The 18,488-nt window shown below is 43.9% G+C and overlaps 1 protein-coding gene across 1 annotated transcript in view; it reads right to left on the minus strand.

Moving 5' to 3' along the window:
• Positions 1-18,488, minus strand: part of PTPRJ (protein tyrosine phosphatase receptor type J) — a 164,440-nt gene that overhangs the window by 19,614 nt on the left and 126,338 nt on the right. The window contains exons 8-17 of the mRNA XM_055314720.1: positions 14,422-14,679; positions 13,415-13,693; positions 11,113-11,406; positions 7,071-7,202; positions 5,395-5,605; positions 5,157-5,281; positions 3,734-3,821; positions 1,792-1,833; positions 1,253-1,261; positions 1,061-1,148 (exon numbers count right to left, since the gene is read on the minus strand). Of these exons, the coding sequence (XP_055170695.1) occupies positions 1,061-1,148; positions 1,253-1,261; positions 1,792-1,833; positions 3,734-3,821; positions 5,157-5,281; positions 5,395-5,605; positions 7,071-7,202; positions 11,113-11,406; positions 13,415-13,693; positions 14,422-14,679 (1,526 nt within the window). The remainder of the gene's footprint in view (positions 1-1,060; positions 1,149-1,252; positions 1,262-1,791; positions 1,834-3,733; positions 3,822-5,156; positions 5,282-5,394; positions 5,606-7,070; positions 7,203-11,112; positions 11,407-13,414; positions 13,694-14,421; positions 14,680-18,488) is intronic.

The raw sequence follows: 18,488 nt of genomic DNA on the forward strand, positions 1-18,488 counted from the left end.
GACTATCGGTGACAGGCTACACATCACAGATGAAACAGACACAAAGGGAGAACTTAAGGCCTCCTCAGCTGTGCTTTGAGTCATGCGGCCCCATTTGAGGTTGAATGGCGGCCCCAACAAAGACAGGCCCACGTGGCAACTCCTGCAACCTGTGGAATGTGAGCTTATCTTGGAAAAGAGTCTGCAGATGTATTTAAATTGAGCATCTTGAGATGAGATCATCCCAGATTATGTGGGTGGGCCTCAAATCCAATAACAAGTGTGCTGACCCAAGACACCCAGAGGGGAGCCATGGGTGGGGGGAGGCCACAGGAGCAGAGACTGCCCTGACTCAGCCCTAAGCCACAGAACACCCAGAGCCACGAGCATCTTGGAAAAGGTAAGGAAGGGGTCCCCCCACCCCCAGAGAGTGGGAGGGAGCACTACTCTGCAGGCACCTTGACTTTGGACTTAGTAGAGCCTCCAGAACCCCAAGAGAATTCTATTATTTTCAAGCCACTGGTTTCTGGTGATTTGTTAAGGCAGCCACAGGAAGCCCATGCAAATGGTCAGTAGGTTCAATCAAGGCACAGACAGCGGCAGACAGCAGGGTTAGGGAGGGTGAGTGTACAGGGCATTCTGAGAGAGGGGCTCTGGGCTGCTGGGGTGGGGGGTAGAGCACATGGGGACGGCAATACAAAAACTCCGCAGCACCTCACACAACGCTCAGGAATCCGCCTGGGCCACATAGACCCCATGCCAGCCCCAAAAGTTTCCTAATCTCTCCAGTTAACAGCCCTCAGACTGAATGGCCCATTTTCTCTCCCTTTCTCTATACAATATTCACTTCTTAATGAGATTAAACACACAAACCGTAAGCAGGAGGAGGGAGGGTACATCTAAGTGCTCACAGCCCAGGGGGCCACAGTGGGACCCCTGGGGGGACAGGCAGGAACACCTCTCCCCTCCAAGAGGGCCGCCTCTGACGGTAGTGCTTCCCGGTGAAACAAAAAAAGGGCAGTTTTCCAACTTTCGGAAGAAAGGTCAAGCAATTAAAACCACATGATTTCCAACCACGTACTTCATATTCTTCTGCAAACCCACAGTTGGAGTCCGCTTGTTGTTTCTTAAAGTAGGCCTCAAAATTCTCCACTTTGATTAATTTGGATCTACAAAAACAGAACAACTTATTAGGACTTTTTTTTACCTTCAATAAAGTTCATGCTCAAAATAGGAAAATATAAGTTATTAAAAAATTAAAGCAGCCACTCACTTTTTAGGTCTTCATCATAGAAAGAGAAAGAAAAAAAAAAGCAATTAGAAACACTGACTCAATCATGACTCAAGAAATGATAGTAAACATCTTCCCAAAAGAACAAAAACTATACTATAAACACTGGAGGGAAGGTCAATATAATGTTATTTACAAGATACTAAAATGTAAACCAGAAAATCTCCCTTCCTGACCCTCTCATGCAAATGATTGGCTTTGTGACTTTGAACAAGGTCTTCTCCTACATACTGATAACCCACTTATTTTCTTAAAAATCACAAAACATATATTTATTGGCAGAATATGGAAGTAAGGTTTTACTTGCCACAATAGAACAAGGCAAGGAAGCTACTAGTTTCAGGAGACTAATAAACATAGATTCCTTGAAAACAAAGCTACAAGAACTTCTGGATGATCATGACCAAATGTGTCAATCAGAAAAAACGACAGCAAGTTCCATCAAAAATTCTTAAGATTGTCACTGAACAGAGTGGGGTATTAAATGTCTTAAAATAAAGCTTATAACTCCAGAGACTTACTTAATTTGAGAGAAGGATACTTCATTATTCTTTGCATCTTTCCTGTTTTAAAAGAAACAAAGACCCATTACACCAAAGAAGGATAATCCTGTGCTTTTTCCCCTTTCATGTATCTGTAAAATGTCTTTTTTTATATATATGACACTAAATCCTGTTCCCTTATACTCAGGTTGGTGGCCTAGGCAGCAAACACTGGTTTGTGAAGTAACTCTCTTTTTTATGATCCAAAAGTATAGAAGAATTTTGCTCAGGCAACTGTTAGAAATATCCTTGGCTATGGGGCACCTAGGTGGCTGAGTTGGTTAGGCACCTGCCTTTGGCTCAGGTCATGATCCCAGAATCCTGAGATTGAGCCCTGCATCGTGCTCCTTGCTCAATGGGGAGCCTGTTTCTCCCTCTCCCTCTGCTTCTGCCTGCTGCCCCCATTTGTGCTCTCTGTCAAATAAATAAATAAAATCCTAAAAAAAAAAAAAAAGATAAGATAAGAAATAACTCTGGGTAAATATAAATTGGCAGCATGCCCCTTTTGTAAAGCCAGAGTCACTTTTTCATACTGTTTTTTGATAAACCTTTCTGATAAGTTAATGGAATAAGCCAGAAAATATCTCCACTATGGGTACGATGGTGGAGCACCTGGCCCTCTCCTGCATGGCTGGCTAAACCCCACATTGGTGTTTAAAAAAAAAAAAAAAAAAAAAAAACACCTTCTGGAGGGCAATTTGTCAGTATGTATCAAAACTGAAAACATGCATCATACCCACTGAGCCAGCAACTGTCCACTTTGGAATTTAGCCTAAGGAAATAGTCATGAATGCGCCCAAAGATTTAGGGACAGATTAAGTAACTGTAGCAAAAAAAAAAAAAAAACTGCAAACATCAGAAAAATTGGTTGAATAATTTCCATACAGTTGAAGGCTCTCTATCCACTTAAACTGAAGAAGATTTGATGCTGTCCACAATGTCTTAAATAATAAAGCAGATTAGAAAATAATACACATAATATGATTCCATTTGTGTGTGTGTGTGTGTATTCACGTGTGAGTTTCACAATCATATCAATGTTAAATGTAGTTTTGTGCAGGTGCCATGATTATGAAATATCCAGTTTCTTTGTTCTTCTTTTCAATATTTTCTTTTTTGCCACAAGCATGTATAACTTTTTTTTCAACAAGAAACAAGAAAGCTGTTTTGACCCATCCCTCACACACAAAAAATTTTAATCTGCCTGTCAACCCAACAGGGCAAGGTGGTGGCTGAAGAATCTGGCATAGTTGCTTTAAACTCAGAGCCAGGATGAGATTCCCCACCTGACAGCACCTGCTAAGCATGAATGAATCGCAGTTGATACAAAGGCTTCCCGCCACACAGTCAGACAGGAGAGTGAGTGATGGAGTGCAAACATCAGGTTCAAGTTCATCTCCATACTTCCTACACTCAGCTTGTGTGTCCTTGCAATGGGGCTTTCAAGACCTGCCTCCTAGAGCCCATGAATATGAGAACTGATGGAAACACAAATCCGGGCACACAGTAAGTGCTCAAAATAGTTGCTATTTTTACTGTTTAACCATGTGCTGTTTCTGTAATGCTCCTTGGTGTCACATCACAGATTATTGTAGACATCACAATGGACCTCCCTAACTTCCAGTCAGACAGAGCAGGTGTTCAAACTAGCTAACTCTAAAATGAAATCTCTTAGCACCACAAAACTGACTCATGAACCCCAAGGCACAGTTCAGAAGGAGCCCTACACAGCACCGTGTGCCAGAGCCTGACGCCCTAGGGTGCTGAGAGGAAATGGGACTGGCCAGTGAAGAGTGTGGGTGATGGGGACTTGGGGCCCCATGACAGGAGTCCTTCTGATTGTGTAAATGTCTGAAAGTTTCCATAGTAAAAAGCCCCCTTAAAACAGGAGGATATTATCATTCAAATAAACAACAGTTGCCTTTTCTTTCTCCAGAAGATGAAGCCTCCCACAGCCACAATGACCAGGGCACCAAAGATGCACCCAAAAACTGCTCCACAGATGACACCTGAGAAAAGTCCAAATGAGAGGCACTTCAGAAGATGTTCACAAACTAATAAAACAACATACGTTCATTAATTGAATTTAAATAAAATTAAATTAGATATTTTTCCAAAAAAGGATGCTCACAAACATCCGGCCCAGAGTCCTCAAATCAGAGAGAGAGAAAGAGAGAGAGAGAGAGAGAGCGTGTGTGTGTGTGTGTGTGTGTGTGTGTGTGTTAAATACCTTTGGGCATATAATTAATCTAGGCATTTGGCAGCCAGGTTCCCCAGCCCCAGCCCACCACTAACAGGTTAGCTTTGAGAAAGTTGCCACTCCCCCCTCCTTGGGTTCCTCAACTGCAAACTTAGGGAACTGGGCTGTCTATGATTTTTGAGTTGTTCTTACTGCTGACATGTTTCTTTGAATGAAATTGCATGTAGCAGCCCAACATATAAAATAGAGAACCAGGCAGAAATGTTCTTGTGGCAATAGGGTGGGAGCAGGGAGGGTCTCAAGACTGGCCCTGCATGGTGGAGCAACCACTGTTTAAAATCCACTAGACACAATGTCCCCCGTGGTTCCTGTCGCTTCCGACCCTTCTGACACTAATGCCCACACAGGAGCACAAGTACCTACAGCATTGTGCTCAAGTGACATAAAACCCACTTGTTTATTGGGGAAGGGGGTGCGAACTCCCTGAACTCTGCTCCTGGGGCTTCTTTCCTGAAGCCAACAGCTATCAAGTGTAAAATCCAGACACACTAACAAACCAGTGGATCCCTTTGTATATGCCCCCTCCCTGGGCCTTCATAGCCCTGCCTTCAAGCCAGAGACAAAGGGATCCACTGGTTTGTTAGTGTGCCATCCAGCTCCTCTTACAGAAATGAGGCTCCTAAATCACTTCAGTCTGTGTGATAAAGGAGGGGAGCACTTGACAAGGAGTCTGGGACCAGAGTGTCAGGCCTGTCTCTAAGCAAGTCACTGTCCCCTCTCTGGGCCTTCACAGCCTCATTTCTATGAGAGGAGCTGGAAGAGACCATTTCTGTGACTCCCTATGACCCTAACATTCAAAGGTTCTACGCACTAAAGGTCAAATAGTGTACCTGGCACGCACGTTGAGAAGCAAGGACTAAACCGTATTTGCAGAGTGGAAGTGCAGCGTGGGGGGGGGAGAGGGGGGAGGCCCTGTTGGGGACCTCCTCGGAGGAAGCAGAGGTGGGTCCTGATGGCTGCGTGACATCTCAGCTTCTGAGAGGAGAGACCAGCCAAGGGAGGCGGGTGGACTCCTGGTCTTCTGTGGACACCAGAAGCAAAAACCCCACTGAAATGTTAACGGCACTGCTGTGCTTTTGTCTACCTGGATCCTGGGGCAAGTAAACCGCGTCGGAATAGGGACTGAAGGACACGTAGCTCTCAGCGCCATCTATGAGGCCCTTGCTCTGAGGGCTAAAGGTGATGTTGGTGAAGCCGGCCACACAAGCCCTGCAGGAGGACAAGGAGGAAAGACAGAGCTGAGACGTGGCCACTGCCCCCGGCGTGCAGAGCGGGGCGCGCGCAGGGCTCAGCCCCAGAGGCAGCAACCCCATAGGCATTACCGATAGGAGCCCAGGGGTTCCAGCTTCCCGTTGTAATAACCGTGCGTGTTTGACTCGTTCCCAACATCGATTTCGTATTTCGAGACTTTAGCCAAGCCCTGAGGATGTCTCTTCCCTTCTGTTGTTATGAGGTATGTCACATATGTCTCCGAGGCCCCCTTTTTGAAATCCTCATACGTGTATCTCAAAACATCTGGGGATGGGTGACCAGCTAAGAGAGGCACATAGAAAGGCGTAAATAAGCAAGTGATGGCAGAGATTTCAGTTTCACATGCATCTAAACAATGACATTGACACTGGGCGGTAACGATGACAGCTCGCTGTGCCAGGCTTGGCTTAGATGAAGTTCTGCGGGCTTTGCTTGCATAAACCCTACGTACAAAACCATCGTCACAGACAACAGTCTCACCACGTTAGGTTTACTACCTCCATCTTACAGGTGGGAAGATGAAGGCACAGAAAGCTAAAAGGACCTGGGCCTGAGGCCACACTGTGCACACGGTCAGGCTGACTTCTGACCCAGACCATCGGCTTGGAGCGTACAGTCTCACCCACCACAGGCTGGCAGTGGTCACTCCCGGTCACTATGAGATACCACCTCCTTCATTTGGCGAGGCCTAAGCGTGGATTTTGCTGAAAACCTCACAATGAAAGGACTTGAAACAGACCCAAAACGGAATGACAGAGAGGAGGAGAGAGAAAGAGACAGATGGAGAGATCTCAGTATCAGTTGTTGAAACTCTGCCAGAAGTGTATGACACCAGAGAATTCCTTGCCTTCTAGGATGCTCACAGCCCTTACAAGATGCTTGATCCCTCCGTTCCCGAGGAGGGGAGGACAGTACCACGGGCTGAGAGCATGGCAGAGGCAGCACTGCCTTGTTCCCATTTAAAGAATGCACAAAAACAACAAAACTTGGCCATGAAAACCCAGGCTTGTGCAAAGCACCCACATGTGGCTAACAAAGACACCCTCGAATCATGCCCTTCTTCCCACCAAAGAATGTAATGGAGCCCTGTCAGGGACAAGGGGCATGTGAGCCACCTCCTCTCTCAGCTGTGAGGATGCTTTTTGCAAGTTCCCATCACAAACGCAAATCACTTCCTGTTTTCCTTGAAGAGAAAGCTACCCTTTGAATATGGTGTGTTTGTGAGAGACAGAGAGAGACAGAGAGAGAGAAAGTTGGTTAAGATGAACATTCCATCACTTAAAAGACCCTGTATTGTAAAAGAGAAGAAAAACCTAGGTCAGAGGTCGGCAAGGTATGCTTCACAAGCCAAATCCAGTGGACTGCCCATTCTTTTTTGGTTTTTTTTTTTTTTTTGGACTGCCCATTCTGACAAATAATGTTTTACTAGAACAGCCACGCTCATTCTTCATGCACCGTCTGTGCCTGCTTTCACCCGTCGGCACCAGAGTCGGGCAGCTGTGAGAGACTGCATGGCCTGCAAAGCTTAAACTATTTGCTATCCAGCTCCTTATAGACAGTCTGTCAACCCTGATGGAGATCATCGGGCAAATAGCTCACTCACCCGCTTTTGAGGGCCACAGTGTGGCTACAGTGCAAAAACAGACATGTATTTGTATCTCCAATGTGACTCAGTGGACACAGGAATGCCCCCCCCCATCATGACATGTTTCATGGGCTGTTGAACCTGTAACTGACCCCTCCTTACCATTCCCAGTGGTGAGAATGAGCGCATAGGCTTTGATGGGTCCATGGCTGGCTTCAAACCCACTGAACTCAACCTTTACTGAATTGTGACTGATGGACGTAATATTCGGGGATCCATCTGGAGAAGGGGGGTCTGAAACAGAGCAAAATGAAACATGATCACCCACCACTTAAATAAAACCAAAGAAGATACAAAATTATTAAGGAGAAATTTGCTGCAGTGCCCTGGCTCTGGAGTGATGGGCTGGGCTCATGCAGAGCACATGCAGAGCAAGAGGCAGGGAAGGGAAGTGGGGGGTAGAGATGGCAGGTTCTGCAGCTCATGACGGCACCTTCAGTGTGCCCAGCCACACACCCAGGTTAGGATCCCCACAGCCTTGGTGGCTAAAGACAACCTGCCTTTCCTATCTTCTCCCAGCCTCTTCTGACCCAGAGGACTGGGGTAGAAGGAGATCAAGAGAGAGACTGTGTGGCTGGATCTCTAAGTGGGGAGCCATTGGCAGCTCCCTGCCCACCATGGGGTACGGTATCCAATGCCCTGGTCAGCTAAAGACAGTATGGGAGAGACCTAGAGGGGAGGAAGGCTGACATGCGGAGATTACACTTTCTCCTCAGACCTGGGTGTGTTTCTGGTCCACATTCTTCAAAGTAAAGTCCTCTTTTTGTTAAGGTTGGTTTAAAACGCCACCTTGAGAAACCCAACCGACCCTCTTCCCAGAAACCAGAAAAACCGACACAGGAACATTCCATGAGACCTTCATGATGACATGCCTCCCTTTCTGAACTGAGCTTCTTTCTTTTTTTTTAAGATTTTATTTATTTATTCATGAGAGACACAGAGAGAGGCAGAGACACAGGCAGAGGGAGAAGGAGGCTCCCTAGGGGGAGCCTGATGCAGGACTCGATCCCAGGACCCTGGGATCACAACCTGAGCTGAAGACAGATGCTCAACCACTGAGCCACCTAGAGGACCCCTGAGCTGAGCTTCTAAAGTCACCCTCCAAATGAACACAAAAGGAAGAAAATGCTGAATTAAAGATGATCACACACGCACACACTGCACCTAAGTTTGTCTCTCACATACAGTGTGTTTTCATTATTATATTTAAGATTAAGGGAGACAGAGAAAACTGAACAAAAACACCACAACGTGGCTCCCATACCTGCACCGCCCAGCACGGCAGCCACTGGCCACACAGAGCTTTTGAGCTCTTCAAACATGACTGGCCCAAATTCAGAGGCACTGTACACGTGAAACATAGACTGGATTCCATGTAATACAAACTACATGTTGAAACTATGATATTTTTCATATACTGAGTTAAAGAAAACATGATTTAAATCAATGTCAGCTCTTCCTTTTGACTTTTTTTAATGCAGCTCCTAGAAAATGTTATATTCTGCAGGAGACTCACAATATTTTGTCCCGGGCAGCAGAGCTTTGAACCAGGCTTCGGCAGCCTCACACGTAGCTGATAGCAGTGACCACTTGAGGGCACTATCCCCATATCTAACCGTCACCCGCTGAGCCGGCTTCCTAACTCAGGCTCCCTGGATTCCCCTCCGAGCCTGGCCTTTCAGCTGCCCAGACAGGTGAGACGGTCAGTAACTTGCTAGCTCATCCTCCTGCAGGACTGGCAATCCTTTCCCTCTCTCTCTGCTTATCTGAATCCTACGATCCAGGAATCCTGTCTGCCCTACTCACCAGTGGCCCTGACACCCAGCAAACAGCAACTAACAAATAATAGTTCTCCCAGTTCTCCTAGATTTACCCAACCCATACCTCTGGGAGAAAACGCAGCTCCACTTTCATAGTAAATAAAAGTTGTGTTGAATTCGTATATAAAAATTCATTTCTGGGGGTGGGGGCGCCTGGGTGGCTCTGATGGTTGAGCGACCAACTCCTGGTTTCAGTTCAAGTTGTGATCTCATGGGTCATGAGATCAAGCCCTGCATCAGGCTCCGCACTCAGAGAGGAGTCTGCTTGAAGATTCTCTCCCTCTGTCCTTCCTCCCACTCTCTATCTCTCTCAAATAAATAAATAAATCTTTAAAAAAATTCATTGGAAGAAAGGGAAAGCTATAGATTAAAAAGAGAATCACTAAATAAGTGGTCATTATCCAAACCTACCATACTGTTCAGATTCAGAAACAACTATTTCTGACAAGTTTCTTCTCCGTTCCCTGCCCTTAACCTTAAAGATACCAAATCAGACATGGTTTATGTTGCTAAGCGCCTGAAGAGAGGACATTATAAAACAGAACTACAAGAAAGGCTCATTATTTCTATTATGTTCTAGAGCACTATAGAAACCCAAAGGAGCATGCCCCAGGCCATCCTATATAGCTGGGTACCACACAACTCCAAGGAGCCCCCTGCACACTGCAGTCCATATGAACGGTGTCCCCTAGAACTGTGTGGTGTGCAACCAGAGCTGCCATACGTGGCTGCTCTCAAGTGATCTTCCATACACATGACCCTCATCTAATTTGTATAACAGTCCTGAAAGCTAGTATTATTCTCTGCCCCCCCCCATTTTTTTTTAAGATTTTATTTATTTATTCATGAAAGACACAAAGAGAGGGGCAGAAACACAGGAAGAGGGAGAAGCAGGATCCTCACAGGGAGCCTGATGTAGGACTCAATCCCAGGACCCCGGGATCACGCCCTGAGCCAAAGGCAGACGCTCAACCACTGAACCACCCAGGTGCCCCTATTTCTCCCTTTTATAACTAAGAAAAACAAGGCTCATAGAGGTTAAGTAGTTTTTCTGGGCTCACATAGCTTGTAAAAGGCAGAACTTAGACTCAAACCCTGGTCTGCCTATCTAAATCCAAGGCACTAAAAATCAATCAATCAATCAATCAATCAATCCAAGGCACTGTCCACAGAACTCTTCAACCGCTTTTCAAGTCAGTGTCCCTACAGTAAAAGACCTTTCTCTCTTACTATTACAATCACGGATTCTTTGGAAAATTTCCAGAAACAGTCTGATACCCTAAAGGAGATATATCCAGAGGTCAAAAAGCACAAAGCTAAACCAACCCACCAGGCTGATCTAAGACATGATGTTGGCAAAGACACGGCAAGGGAAAGACAATACAAAAGAAGCAAAGAGGGATCCCTGGGTGGCGCAGCGGTTTGGCGCCTGCCTTTGGCCCACGGCGCGATCCTGGAGACCCAGGATCGAGTCCCGCGTCGGGCTCCCGGTGCATGGAGCCTGTTTCTCCCTCTGCCTGTGTCTCTGCCTCTCTCTCTCTGTGTGTGACTATCATAAATAAATAAAAATTTAAAACAAAAAAAAAAGTTTAAAAAAAAAAAAAAAGAAGCAAAGATATAAGAAACAACTTTTTTCCAAGTCCAAAAAATAAGAACGATGAGTGTAAAAGTGACTACTGGGATCCCCTGGGCAGTGCGTGAACCCCGTTCCTCAAAAAATAGCTAGGGAGTTTGTCAAAATGGATCACAGGGAATATGAATCTTCACCGTATATGTGAATTAAAATAAAAGTACTGTTTAAGTGTGATGGTAATAGCAACGTGGTTATGTCTGAATGAAAGGAGAAAAGAGCCTCTATCTTGGAGGAATACTTCTTGAAACATTTATAAATTAGAGTGTAGAATGACCAGGGCTGGTCTCAAAGTAATCCAATCAGGGAGGAGGGAATAAATGAAAGAAGACTGGTCAAACTGTGATAAACGTCCATGTGGGTGATGGTGGATATGTGGGTTTCTTTAGGCTTTCTTCTACTTTTGTGTATATTTAAATATTTCTATGAAAATGCTTTTTAAAACAAAATGCAAGACAGGAATTTATTACTTAAAAGAGAAACATAGCAATGAATTATTCTGTAAAGCAAAGGAAACTTTTGGAATATAAGACCTGAGTCCCTCTTATTCTACTTTTTAAGACTAGATTTCTATAGAATTGCCTATACCAACAAAAATAAATATTTTAGCAGAAATTTCAAAAGAAATACAGATTTCTGGGCCCACTGGGTCGGGGTGCTCTAGGGGTAAGCACAATGCCACCACGAAGCCCACCTGTAATGCCAGTGAGGCAGGTGTTTTGGGTGGGAGATGCCATCTTGTTGCAGGAAGAGGCAGTGGTGATGCTGATGTTGTAGGAGGTAGAAAAATTCAAATACGTGACTTCCGTCCTGTACTCCGTGCTGTTCTCTGAGGAGCAGCTCTCCAGTTGCGTCACATTTTTCCAAGCTCCTCTGCTAATCTCCAGCTGGAAGCCTGTGTTGGTGCCGAGAGGGCAGACCCACTTGAGAATCAAGATTGGCTCTTTGGGGACCATTTCGCAGTGGAAGGAGGTTACTGGAAAAGGATCTGCAAAGCAAGCACAGCACATCGTGAGGGCCTGGGACTTAGGCCTTTGTGAACACTGGCACTCAGCGAGCAGCAGAATCCTGTCTCATCTGTAATGAGGAGAGAGCCATGTGGCAGGGTAAAAGAGGCAGAGGCTGACCTTGAATCAGGACTTACTGAACTGTGTGACCTTGGGTCAGCCACCCAACCGAGTCTCAGCTGCAGGACTGTATGGCGATTAAATGAAACAATGACTATGAGTCACTACGCTGGAAGAGAACAGGGTTCTGCGAGAGCTAGCTGTAGCCCAACAGGATGGTGGCAGCAACTTCTTCACCCATGTCATCTCATCTTGGGGCCCCTCTGACAATCCCTCTGGAAGAGGTAGGCTTAATACCATCCCAAGTTGCTGAAGAATCAGCTGAGGCTTTGAGAGGTTATTTAAGTTGCTAAAGATGACATGGCTGGTAAGCAACAAAGCCAAAACTGGTCCCCAGGTTTTCTAAATCCAAGTCCAGGGTTTTTTATATAGATAAAACATGCTGAATAGTCAATGGTAAATGGAATCAGTTTCTTCATCTTTAAAATGGGGTGTCAGGGGCACCTGGCTGGCCAGTCTGTTAAGTTTCTGACTCTTGATTTGGGCTCCGGTCATGGTCATGGGGTCCTGAAGAAATATGCTGAGGGAGAGTATCATCATGACTTCAATGCTGCAGTATTTTATGTCAGGAAAAGCACTAACAAATCACTTGATGCAGCTCCCATATTCTCCACCTGAGGCCTGGAAAAGTAATCTACCCAATGCACACCTACCTCCACAGCTCCTTTTCTAGCCACCCCTAGTCATAAATGCTCATATGTACGAGCTTGCTACAGACTGAAGTATAGCTAAGATAAGTATCAGCAATGGAAGCCACCCAAATCCCAAAGTTCTGTGTCTAGACCAGGTGGATGGAGCCCAAGTTAGCAGAGGTGACTCAGAGCTGCCAGGATTTCTTTAGATGCTCCATGTGAAAGGTCAGAGGTCATCATGGTTCCAGCTCCTACACTACCACCAGGGAGGCTGATCCAATGAAAACCCTCCACTTCCAAATCAGCCCAAACACACTTGAGTAGCTTGGTCTAAGGAAGAGAAGATGTAGGTACAAAGAGGGGAGAGAATAGGTGGTACACAGGTGCCAAGGTGACCCAACCAGATCTGTGAGCTGAAGTACTCACAACCACTGGTATAATATTCCCTGGGGTCCTTTCTGAAAGCTCCCTCAGTTAAAAACGGGGCTACCCTTCCCTTTTTTTTTTTTTAACCCTTCCCTTTATAGCATTACTTACACTAAGAGAGAAGGATCAAAACGGGTAAAAAGGCTGAGCATCCATTTTAATAATATCCTTTCAACCTTCTTCAGTAGGGAAGCCAAACTATGAACCACAAGCTTGCATGACATCCATTTCCTGGCCCATTACCTCTCAGGCCTTACCATCTACCCATCATCTCCTTGTTGCATTAGTCCATTCCTGCCATCCTGGCCTCCTGCTCTTCCTTCAACAGGTAGGCATACTCCAGCCTCAGGACCTTTGCACTGGCTGTTTCTCTGCTTATAGTGCTCTATGCCCTGAAAGTCATATGGCTGGCTCTTTCACTTCCTTCAGGTCTTTGCTCAATAACGTTTTCACTGGGGGCACCCTAGATACACATCTCATCTCCCCCTTCCTTATTCTTTTTCCTTTCCCTACCAGTAATCGTCATCTTGTTTATTATATGTCTTCCCCACCAGAATAAAAATTCCAGGAAGGCAGAGACTTGTGGGTGTCACTTAACAGTGCCTGGCATATAGTCAGTGTTCAATAAATATTTGTTGAATTAATAAATGATAAGAACAAAAAGAAAGCACTAACGAGCTAATAGGATATCTCAAAGAGCTCAGTGTCTATTTCTGCCCTCGACACAGAACATTATAAAGTCTGTGGAGGACACACCTGCCAGGTCAGCACCAAACAGAAAAGAGCCCAGAAGGCACCTGGGGCTACTCACCTGTACAGAATGACTGCCAGCTGGGTGTCAGTGACATGGTGGTATTCCCTACTTGGGTGTAGATCTCCACTGTGTATGCCGAGCCAGGGCTTAACTCAGTGATGATAACAGAGGTGACGCCAACATATGTGACAAGTTGTGTTGCATTGCTGGAATTTCCATCCTTTGCAATAAATAGGTGGTAGGTGTACCTGGGAGAAGCTTCATCAAAGTTCTGCCAAGTTAAGTTCGCCGCTGTGATGTTGGTAATTATTTCAATGTTGGATACATTACTGGGTCCTTAGGTTTTTTTTTTTTTTTTTTTAAAAAAAAAAAAAGGCATGGATTAGCCTTGATTTCCAGGACCATTTTATTTACTGCCTCTAAAAACAGCCTGGCTCCTCTTGGGACAGAATAAACCAAGCTAACATTTGCTGACTCAAAAGACAGAAGGCTTCCCAAAAAGACCTTCAGAAAATAATTATATAGATTGAATCTCAAAGAAAAATTCTTTTTTAAAACTTTTCAGTTTATCTGAAATATATTTTCCAGGCCTAATTTCCTATCTGTTTTGGAAACCTGATTAACAAAAGAGAAAAACAGACCAAAAAGATAACACAAACTACCACATCTACCATAGAGTTAGATCAAAAACATTAGCAAGACCCCTCCCTGATGGCTGCGTGCAAAGCTCGTCACTTGAGCAGTATCTCTAATGCCAACGTGACAAGGTGACCCTCCTCTAGTCTGCATTCCCAAGGAATGAATGGAACAGTTACACTGTCCATGCTTATCAGATCGTTTTCTGCTTCTACAGACAATTCCACGTTCACGTGGCTCAGCATCAATGCTGGGAACAACAGAACCTTTGCTGAGACTGATGTTTTCTGCTTAAGCAGCTTCACATTCTACCTGGAGCCCAGAAACACAGTGGTCCCTTATCCCCCTGTTTAGCCAGGGCTGACCTCCCACCTTTCAGGAGGGAGTCAGAAAGAACACCCCTCAGCAGGGCATCCTAAGAGGCTTACGTGTATACTGTGCCGTGGAGCTGGATTTCCCCTTGATGTGGTTCACTTCTGGAAAGACTGTGATGTTATATAAGGTGCCTGGAACCAAGTCCCTGAGAGTGATCTCTTTCTGATAACTGTTTGTCTGGTTGGAGCCATACTCGGACTGTATGTCTAGGAAGTAGGTGTACACAGAAGCATTGTCTGTACTCTTCCATTCCAACTGCATTTCCGTTGTGGTGACTTTGAGCACATGGATGTCCAAGACTGCACTGGGGTCTGTTTGAAAAAAAGGAAGTCTGTCAAAGACCATCATAATGCCCAGCTTTATCTCGAAGTGTCAAGAGAACTGTTCTTTTGCCATCAAAGTCTGAAATGAGTCCACAAAAGGTAAGCTCCAAAACCAGTGAGAATCACACACACTCATTTCTTTCAAGAACTTCAGCTCTTCCATAACACAAATGAACTTACCAATTTATCCTGTTGGTTCTCTGGGCTTTTGTTTTTGTCATAACAACGCCCCCTTCGGGGGTCTTCTGGAGTGGAAAATCATGTTCAGATTCCTGATCCAAGTGCTGATGACCAGATAGGTTCAGTTTGTGAAAATTCATCAAACTACACACTTAGGATGTGTGTATTTTTCAGTATATATACTCAATACATACCAAGGTACATATCACGATAAATAGGTTTTTACTTTTTAATCATTTCCTCAAAAGCAAACATCTTCCTGTAACATAGTCAGGCATACTGAAGAGAACGAATGAACTGGGAGAGTTGCCATTTGCTAGGTTGTGAGTATTTGAGGCCAGGGTGAAGAAGCGAAAACACTTATCCTGTCCGCCCTCAGAGCTGAGGTCAGAAGAGAAATCTCCCTCAGGAACACTCTGGGTACCTTGTTCCACCCACCTCACCTCTACACACTGAACTGGATGTAATAGGAACACACAGATCAAGGTCCAGAAATAACTACCTAAATGGGGCCTCTTCTCTGCCCTTGTTTTCAAAACACTTCTCTCTTCACCTGGGAACAAAGGTCACCTCTAATGTGAGGAATTGAGTGGCTGAGGGGACAAAAGAGGGGAATATTTTCATTGTAAAACCTTCTTCATTTTTTTATTATTTTGTACCACGTGCGTACTACCTCTTCCAAAATTTATTTTTTATTTTTTTTTATTTTTTTTTAATTTTTTAATTAATTTTTATTTATTTATGATAGTCACAGAGAGAGAGAGAGAGAGGCAGAGACACAGGCAGAGGGAGAAGCAGGCTCCATGCACCGGGAGCCCGACGTGGGATTCGATCCCGGGTCTCCAGGATCACGCCCTGGGCCAAAGGCAGGCGCCAAACCGCTGCGCCACCCAGGGATCCCCCCAAAATTTATTTTTTATTAAGTGGGTTCTCCTTCAAGGGAGGTAGCTTTGAGAGGCTTCTTTCTCTACCACCAGCCAGATTCCTGATGTTAAAGGGATTCTACAGACAAAAGACCATAAGAGAAAGCCACTATCTATAAAGGTAAAAAGAACCTACAAACAATCTAAATATTCCATAAAAAAAAAGAAGGGTTTTGGGCAGCCCAGGTGGCTCAGCGGTTTAGCGCCGCCTTCAGTCCAGGGTGTGATCCTGGAGACCCAAGATGGAGTCCCACGTCAGGCTCTCTGCATGGAGCCTGCTTCTCCCTCTGCCTGTGTCTCTGCCTCTCTCCCTCTCTCTCTCTCTGTCTCTCATGAATAAATAAAATAAAAAAAATCTTTAGAAGAAGAAGAAGAAAGAAGAAAGAGAAGAAGAAGAAGGGCTTTGTAAACTGTGATCTGGCTACCTAATGAAACATTCTGCTGCCACTTTTTAGTGGCATGAAGATCATACTTACAATGGAAGGGAAGCTAGAGCCCACAATGAGTCAAAAAAAAAAATCATACAAAATACAATGGTTTGTATAATAATTACTGATGTACACAAAACCTATATTATGGACACAGATGTGAAAGCAATTCAGCTGGGTTAGAAGAGTGGAGTTATTTTTTAATCCCTTACTTTTGATGGTGATAAAATACACATAATATTCATCATTTTAACCATTTGTAAATATACAACTCAGTGGCATTAAACACATTCACAATGTTGTGTAACCAGCACCATCATCCATACCCAAAACATTTCATCACCCACCTCTAACATACACTCGGTTCCCATTAAACAGCAACTCCCCACCCCCCCGCCCCGTAACCTCTATTCTATATTCATCTCTATGAACTTGCCTATTCCAAGAACCTTTTGTGAATGGAAACCTAATATTTGTCCTTCTGTGTCTGGTTTCTTTCATGTAGCATAATGTTTTGGAGGCTCATCCATGTTGCAGCAGCTAGCAGAATTTCATTCCTTTTTATGGCTGAATAATATTCTTTTGTGTGGCTATATCATATTTTGTCTATCCACTGCTCTGTTGATGAACACTTAATTGCTTCCACCTCTTAGCTATCATGAATCATGCTACTATGAACACCGGTATACAGTAACTGTGTGAAGTCCTTGCTTTCAATTCTTCTGGATACAAACACACGCAGACACACACACACACACACACACACAGAGGATTGGGATTGCTGGGTCATACAGTATTTGTTTGGTTTCTTCAAAATTTCCTTTAATGCTGTTATATCAATTTTAATAATAACAGAAGTTGTTCAATAATAAAATGGTAATCCCCTAAGAGACTTATTACAACTCTTCTTGATTTCCATTCAGTGAGTCTCAGTTATGGGAGACAGTGCAAGAGATGCCTTCTCCTCAAGGAACAGTCCTAAATTACTTTGCAGCTGTACCACATCAAAGTGTCAGTCCACACTGTCGCTAAGACCTCACTCTTCAAAGACAGACAGAAGCCAGTTCACTACCTTGTCACTCTGGGCCAGTTATTAAGCTCACAGACCTCCCATTTCCTACTCTGGAAAATAGGTCAACAGTACCTACCTCATGAAGTTGTGATAAAAATTAAAAAATAAAGGATGAGAGCCCAGCACTTTATCAACCCCCAATATATTAAACTATTGTTATACTTAGTTCTGGTGACTGGCAAGTCACACAATATCAAGGGTCCCCCATGATGAGCATGATGATCCTCATTATTAGCAAATTCTCAAAAGAAGGAAAGAAATATATGTTGACATTAAGAGCTCATATCAACAGTCTAATCCAAAATTCACACTTGAAAAAGAATTATTATATTTCATCTGAGGAATACACATTTGCAGTTCCTTATTTTGAAAGTAGAACTTCCAAGTAACTATCAATACCTTAACCCAACCAACAGAGTTAAAGAAATCTATACAAGGAAAATCTCAAAAGCCCACCTGATTTCATGTGTGGCTAAAGGAACTAGTCTCATTTCTTTATTCTTCCCTCTGTATAAAAGATTTCAATTCTCTTATGATCAAAGAACAGTGCCTGTTTTCCAAACTTTCCCCAAAAAAATTTATTTCAAATTTTAAAAACAATAGTAATGAACATTAAGTTTTTTCATAAGATACCTTCATCAATATCATTTAACCTTAAAGAACAATGTTGTTTATGAAAGAGTGTAAATAATCTACTTGTTCAACAATAGAGGAGTACTTAAATAATTTACAATACATCCAGATCAATGGTTCTTAAACTTTGAGTCTCAGGACTCCTTCACCTCTTAAAAGAGATTTTTTTTTTATGCAGGCTGTTTATATTTACTATACTAGAAATAAAAATGAGGATATTTCTAAAACATAAGAATACACCAGCATACATTCCATTAGCCATCAGAGTGGTGATGTCATCCTTGTCACATAGCATCTGGAGAACTCCATCATACAGTCACCATGAAAGAATAAAAGTGAAGAAGCCAAATAACATTTTAGCAGCATTATGATAATAATAATGCCTTGTTGACCCCTTGAAAAAAACTAGGGAACTCTCAAGGATCCCTGGGTCATACTTTGAACGATGATTTATCTCAGGGGTCAAGTAAGTTTTTCTTTAAGGGCCACAGAATTAATATTTTAAGCTTTGTGGGACATATATTTTCTGTTGCAACTACTCATTTCTAGCACAAAAGAAGT

Source organism: Nyctereutes procyonoides, unplaced genomic scaffold (genome assembly GCF_905146905.1).
Source record: "Nyctereutes procyonoides isolate TBG_1078 unplaced genomic scaffold, NYPRO_anot_genome, whole genome shotgun sequence".
In the NCBI taxonomy this organism is placed as follows: Eukaryota; Metazoa; Chordata; class Mammalia; order Carnivora; family Canidae; genus Nyctereutes; species Nyctereutes procyonoides.